This window comes from Hydractinia symbiolongicarpus, chromosome 13 (genome assembly GCF_029227915.1).
Source record: "Hydractinia symbiolongicarpus strain clone_291-10 chromosome 13, HSymV2.1, whole genome shotgun sequence".
In the NCBI taxonomy this organism is placed as follows: Eukaryota; Metazoa; Cnidaria; class Hydrozoa; order Anthoathecata; family Hydractiniidae; genus Hydractinia; species Hydractinia symbiolongicarpus.
Genome location: NC_079887.1, coordinates 13133765 through 13140662, shown reverse-complemented (window position 1 = coordinate 13140662; position 6898 = coordinate 13133765). Strand labels below are relative to the sequence as shown.

General features: G+C 32.0%; 1 protein-coding gene across 2 annotated transcripts; it reads left to right on the top strand.

The window, feature by feature from the left end:
- The first annotated feature begins 817 nt into the window (after window positions 1–817).
- On the top strand, window positions 818–5933 carry LOC130624311 (LWamide neuropeptides). 2 transcript variants are annotated; one of them, XM_057439892.1, is made up of 3 exons: window positions 819–1060; window positions 2543–2647; window positions 4720–5933. In XM_057439892.1, the coding sequence occupies exon 3, from the start codon at window positions 4728–4730 to the stop codon at window positions 5877–5879; it is 1152 nt and encodes a 383-aa protein (XP_057295875.1). In that variant the 5' UTR covers window positions 819–1060; window positions 2543–2647; window positions 4720–4727; the 3' UTR covers window positions 5880–5933. The 2 variants fall into 2 exon arrangements, with proteins under 2 accessions (XP_057295876.1, XP_057295875.1); XM_057439893.1 differs by lacking the exon at window positions 2543–2647 and having other exon boundaries at window positions 818–1060.
- Window positions 5934–6898: the final 965 nt, after the last annotated feature.

The following is a 6898-nucleotide window of genomic DNA, read 5'->3' as shown; positions in this document are numbered from 1 at the left end:
GAGGGGCGTAAAGTATTTTTAAATATTTGGAGTGAAAATGAAGAAATCACTAATATGTCAAGAAATTAAAAACATGTGAGATAGAGCTTTTTATAATGATAAAAAATCAGTTACCAAAGGTTTCAGGGTCATTCAGTTACCCGTTCTAATATAAATAACGTCAATACTGCAGATGAGACATCCCTCTCCATCCCCGATCATAAATAGGGTTAGATACCCTTTCCAAACCAACTTTTGCTTTAGAATACTCACTAAGTATATGCATTTGTTTAATTTTCCTTAACGTCTACGCAGAAAAATGGCCCAAAAACGCGTCCAAGAATTTTTTAAAATCAAAAAAAAGAGTTTCTCCAGGCTATTCACAAATATTTTGTATGACAAATAATTTTGGCAGTCGAAAATTTTGTCGAAAATGTTCATGTTTCCCAGTCAATAACAGAGTTTGTTGAAGTTTATAAGCTTCATTTGTACGTCATTGAACATTTTACATCAGATGATTACATCATAAGATAATGTAAAGAACACAAGCTTGCCTAAGTTTCCTCAAGTAGAAAATATATTCTTTCCGCACGTAATTTAGCGTTTAATAAAGAAATTTTCCCGTAAAAATCTTCTGTTCAACACTGGCTAATAAGCTTAACAATCTGGAAATCTTCCGTTAAGCTCTTCTTCTTTCATTAAAATCGAGATGAACATTTTCTTTAAAAAAACTCGAAGGTTAATCCTTTTCTAACGCAATGTAAAGGGTGCCAGTCATTCACTTTCTAATCTTGGATAAACTTCTTTTATTAGAACATATAAAATAAGAAAGTAAAAAAAAAAAAACAACTTAGAATTATCATTTTGTGTTATTTCCTCGTGGGATGAACACAATTCGTGCCATTATATTCTGATTTTGTTGCCGTTTTAGAGAAGTAAACTTCAAGTGGAAGAGTATAAGTGAGAAATTTCTGTGTTTTTAATTCGCTACAAATGGTACAAATCATCGTATAAGGTATTGTGGTAAAACACACCTTGAAGTAAATTGTGGAGGAAGGAAATTTTTTGAGACAAAAAAAAGGTTGGTATGCATGTTTTACATATTGTGATTTTTAAAAGTATTTTTAATTACTAATCTGTAATGAAATTAGTATTTTCTCGTTATTGACGTGTTCCCTACTGCAAGTTCATGATTTAATGAGACGTAATTGCTTTGCCATTTGAAGGAGCTTTTTAAAACTTATTTTAACTGGGCCCTATCTATAACATTTGCCATTTTACAAGAGCTTCTTGAGGATATTTTAGGCAGGTCCCATCCATTAAATGTCGTTTTGACAAACAGTAATACATTGTGTCGAATATCACACATCGAAGTTAAAAACCTATGGAATTTTAAATCTTTTCATGTTTCTTTAAAAGGGATTCATTACCAAAGAAGAAGGAAAACTATATATATATAGCATCAAAAATTTAACAAAATAAAACAAAACAAAATTTAGTGTTGTATGGTGTTTTTCGTTTTGTAAATGTATATCTTTCCTGTTTTCTTGAAGTTTTTCCTTCCTTCCCGTTATTTGAAATATCTTAAGAGATGTCATAGGTTTTATGAAACATACGAAACAAAACAAAGAACAGTTAAAAGAAAAGAAAAAGGAAAAACAGAATGATTGTGTTGAGATAAAACATAAGTTATTCGAAACAATTTGAATTGCAATAATAAAGAAAAAGGAAGCAGGTTTTTTTGACAGCCATTTGATTGTGAACCATTTGCTAAATATATTACACCAGTCTGTTATAATACGCAGTCGTCAAACTCCGCAAGTAAAAATTAATTGTTTTTCTGCTTCAAACTTTAGCATATCTTTCCTTGAATTACACTTTTCTCATATCATTTTTATTTTTATTTTAGGAATCCAAACTTTCTACCTAGCCATGCTTATCATAAGTAACAAAACTTTAAGTGTTCTAATAAAGCCAGACATGAAATTATTTGTAGCAAAATTTAGATCGTCAAATTAGTTGTTCATAATTGAAGAGTTTTTCAAACTAATATTTTTTTGCCATTTGATTCAAGGATTTAAAATTGAGAAAAACTTTAATACCATTACAGGTTATAAAATTTGGACTCCTTTCTGACAATGTTCATATAACGACGGAAGTGATAGAACCTTTAAAAGCAATGTGCTTGGAAAAATCTGCTATACCTTAAAAAAATGATAAAATAAAGATACAAAATATTACAGTATTAAAATATTTTAAATCTTACAAAAGACTTAATGCCCTTTTTCCTGAGTTTGTACCTTTTCATTTTTCTTTTCAAAATTTAAGTAATGCAGCCATTTTTTCTAAATACAAATTGGCGCCAAATTATTAAAACAGCGGGAAAAAGCGATACAAAAATTGTAGCGACATAATGTTTTTAAAAAAATGCATCTGTTCGTATCACCATGATAAGGTGAAATTTTATAAAAATGGCTTTCCACATCGTCCGGGCAAATAATAAATAACATATGTTTGAATGCAAAACATACTTGTATATATAAAAATGTTCATTTTCCAATAGGCATATTAAAACTCAGAAGAAAAAATTCAAATTTATTATATGGTCGTGGAATCAACAAAAGATAGAAAACAGTGGCAAAGTTTAAGACAGGGATAACACTCCTAGGTATGGAACACTCCCATTGAGTTTTGAATTTTCCTATTTTTCTATACTATTAATTATAGCTGCGCATTAAAGTGTTAATTTTTCCATGCCGAAAACTTTATAACTTAAAATAATTATGACAGATATCGGAATTATACATTCGAGATGAATATTATCTCATAGTTCTGCCAAAAGATTGTTTGTTTTGTGTATGAAAACAACATTCTTTAATTTCACTTTTTCGAGACCTTCTCTGTTTATTGAATTAAAGTAAATTGGTATTTATTCAATCGAACTATATTATAAATTCAAGTTTGTGACTGTTTTTCAAAAATATAAAATGTCTAGCGAGTGAACAGAAAAGTGTCGAGTAAGCAGAAAAGTGTTTAAAGCGCGAGTTTTTTTAAAAGTTGCACTTAGAACTAGAATAAGACCAGTGTAGAAAGTGATCTAGTATCAACTTTTCACCTATCTTTAGAGGAGCGTAAATTATCATAGAAAAAGTTAACAAAAATATGATAAACAAAGAAAGATATATTTCTTAGTACACAATAAGAGAATATATATTTTCACACCCTCGCCGAACGTACAGAATATCAAAACAACGTATTAGAGAGTGCTAAACCGGAATTAGATTCTTCTAATGAAGATTTATTTGAATGTTTATTTCAATATATTTTTCATCGCATGCGCTACTCAAAATCTTATTCTAACAATTAGTTTTTTTTTTTACAATAAGAAATTTACTAATCCACTCGTTAGGAGACTAGTGCAATATTATTTATTTTCCAACACAAAGATAACAAAACAATCTGAGAGTATAACTGTCTTTTTTACAGCTGTTTGCAGCTTTACCTAAACATCTGATGTGAAAAAATGTAATTGCCTTGCTTATAATGCCAGGAAATAAAGAAAAGCTATATATGAAATGCTTAATCTGTTCAAAAGAGATGGGAAACATATTTCTGTTAGGATCCTTTAACAAAGAAATCTGCTTCCTTTGAAGAAATAAGAAAACAGAAAAAGCGCATGCGCAGTGGTATAGAATACTTTAAAAAGTGTCCAGTGAAAAGGTATTTAAGGTGGTAAATCAATCATGGAAATTGACTACTGTATTAGAGCTGAGTTGCAGAGAAAACGAGGCAATAATAATAATAATAATAATGAAAAGGCAATAAAAAGTGTTTTTGATTTGATGGAATTTGATAAAGATTGAAGATTGAGAAGTTGCTGTAAAAGATCTTATATAAAAGGGTAAAATTCTGTCATACAGAACAGTGTTCATCAAAATCTGTTCTTGTTGCTATAAATTTATGAATCAACTGTCTTTTATTGTTGCTTTTAGTAAAAGAAATGACAGCCATTTTAAGATAGATTTAGGCGTGTGTTTCGTTAAGTTTATTATTTAATTTACTGTTATTTTTCACTTTTTGCATGAACTTTATCTTAGTTTATTTTTTGAGATAAAATTATCCTCTATAAGAATACAAGAACGGTAGTAATCTACTGCAAACGACAAGCTTTACTATAGTGGTAAAGAGTTTAAGTATTTAATTTTCGCGAATTTTTTGAGTTTTTGTCATTTTCGCGAGAATTAATTTCCGCAAAACTTAGTATTTACCATATTTTTTTTTTCTGTTTTTTATTTATTTCTTAAAACTACATTTAATATATATGTAAATTTTACCTTCTTTACCGTCTTTAGTTAAGGTCTCATGTAATAAGACCTTAACTAAAGACTAATAAAGAAGATCTTTGAAAAACGGTATAAATTGAGAATTAAAATGTCATAAATTCCTTTCTTTTAGAAATTTAATCCTCGCGAAATTGTAGGATTTACCAACTTCATGAAATTTAGTTTTCGTGAAAATTTAGACATCGTGCGTGGAAGCAAGCCTTAAAAAATACTTCGACAATCTAATCTCAACTGTTTTCATTGGCAACCTTACCATTTCTTCCTATATTTGTATTCAAGACATTGTGTTGCTTCCATAAATAATTAGATCTAATTGAAAAATCAACATTTACAATCACCACAAATAGTTGAGTTTCATTTTCTCTCTTTATTGATGTTCATCACTTTTACATTCTAGGAAAAGCAATGAGAAACTTGATACTGCTGATGTTACTTACTGTACTGCTGGATAAAGGAATTGGTAAATGCAACGCTAAAAACGAAGAAGATCGGGATGGGAACGCGAGGAACAATAGAATTGATAAAAACGATGAGGATAGCGATTCTATAGAAAAATATTTCAGAGAAGTGACTGACGAACTATCAAAGATACTAGCTAAAAGGATATACCGCGATATACAATTAAGGGAGAATAACAAGAAAGCTGAGAATCGACAGTCTTGGATTGGGGATTTAGAAAACCTAGATATTGATTCAACAGTACAGAGGCCGCCAGGTTTGTGGGGAAGAGAAGCCGATTTTGATAATAATAGAGCTCATGACTCAGCGCAAATATCAGATGAGAAACCGCCTGGAATTTGGGCTGGAGATGCTAAACCACCAGGTCTGTGGGGCCGTGATGCGAAACCACCAGGCTTACGGGGCCGTGACGCCAAACCACCAGGCTTATGGGGACGTGACGCCAAGCCACCTGGCTTATGGACCGGTGATGCTAAGCCACCAGGTTTATGGGGCCGTGACGCCAAACCACCAGGTTTATGGGGTCGTGATGCCAAACCACCCGGTTTGTGGGGCCGTGAAGCAAAGCCACCAGGTTTATGGGGTCGTGATGTCAAACCACCAGGTTTATGGGGCCGTGATGCCAAGCCACCAGGTTTATGGGGCCGTGATGCTAAACCACCAGGTTTATGGGGGCGTGATGCTAAACCACCAGGTTTATGGGGTCGTGACACTAAGCCACCAGGTTTATGGGGTCGTGACGCTAAACCACCTAGTCTATGGAGTAAAGATGATAATGTTATTAAATCACAAAGCGAGGACGCAAAACCTCCAGGATTATGGGGTCGTCAGGTTGAAGATGGGCCAACAAAGATTTGGGGAGATGGATTCCTGGATGCTGAACGTCATATTAGGTTGCTCAAAAACGACGAGCGCTTTAATCGACTAGAAAAAAAGGTTGATATGGAAGAGGAGGTCCGTATTGCTCAAGGGCCTTCCGTTACAAAAGATACTTTTGGAGAATTAGCTGATTTACTGAGAAAACGAATTGTAAAGAGACTGCATAAAACTGATAGCCTCAACAACAGGAGAAACAATAACAAGAATAATAAGTTTTAATTAGTTATATATTTATATGTAAAAAAAATGGTAAATAAAAAAGTTTTAATTTTATGCTCATGTGTTTTTAGTCTTATGAAGTGTTTTTATAAAAAAAATCATAACTTAAGCAGCCTCTCCGCTTACTAAAAAAATTAAATATTAAATCTCACTTAAGTTTCCTAATTTCGGCGCAGTAAACCAAAAATTAGGCTGTGCAACTTAGTATTTCTGTAGATTTCCTTTTTTTTGGGCTAATTTTGTTTTCATTTTGAGACTGTACACAACGTGATTATGTTCCTGCTACTTTCCTATTTATGTGTTAATTCCTTAGAATTATTACTAATATAACGGGCACTATCAACCCAGTATTGTTCATAATGTGGGCATAAATTACAAGTTGGGGCCAACATATTTACTGCCCGCTAATCGAGCATAAATGATGTTTGCAACGCGCTGAGCAATGCAGTGACTTCTCTGATAATTTTTTTCAGAAATAGCTGTTCTTAAATGTACATTTCGATACTTTCGTTTAAGTGAATTCAAGTAAAGTTCAATAAAATTATCAATAATTTATTATCAAAATACCCCAAGCAAAGTACAAAATTTTTCCAAAAAATTTTTTTTTATCAGAAGCAATAAAAAAAAGTTAGGAATAGTCATAAAATTTTAGCACTTAATCACATGTGTATCTAAAGTTATGCCTAGTCAAAAAGACCGCGGGCACTTTGTGCCCCCCCCCCCCCCCAGACACAATAGGGTTAAGAGAATTCAGTTAAAGTTCACATTGGTGAAAAGCCGCTTAAACTTTAAGAAAATAACATGCTTAAATATGTGGGAGCTTTCAACTCTTTATGTACTTTCAATTTTGTTAAAAGAAAAGTTAATTATCTCAAGCTTCCGCTGACAATTTGGCCTATAAATGTAGGGTTATTTATGGTGTTGTTGTTGTTGTTGTTGTTGCACTTCTCATTATTTGTTTTCATTAAATATTTATAAAATTTTTGTTTTATAAAGATATGGCTTAATACACGTGTTGT

Excerpts from the sequence above, each read along its gene's own strand:
- LOC130624311 (XM_057439893.1), top strand. The coding sequence starts at position 4,728 with ATGAGAAACTTGATACTGCTGATGTTACTTACTGTACTGCTGGATAAA.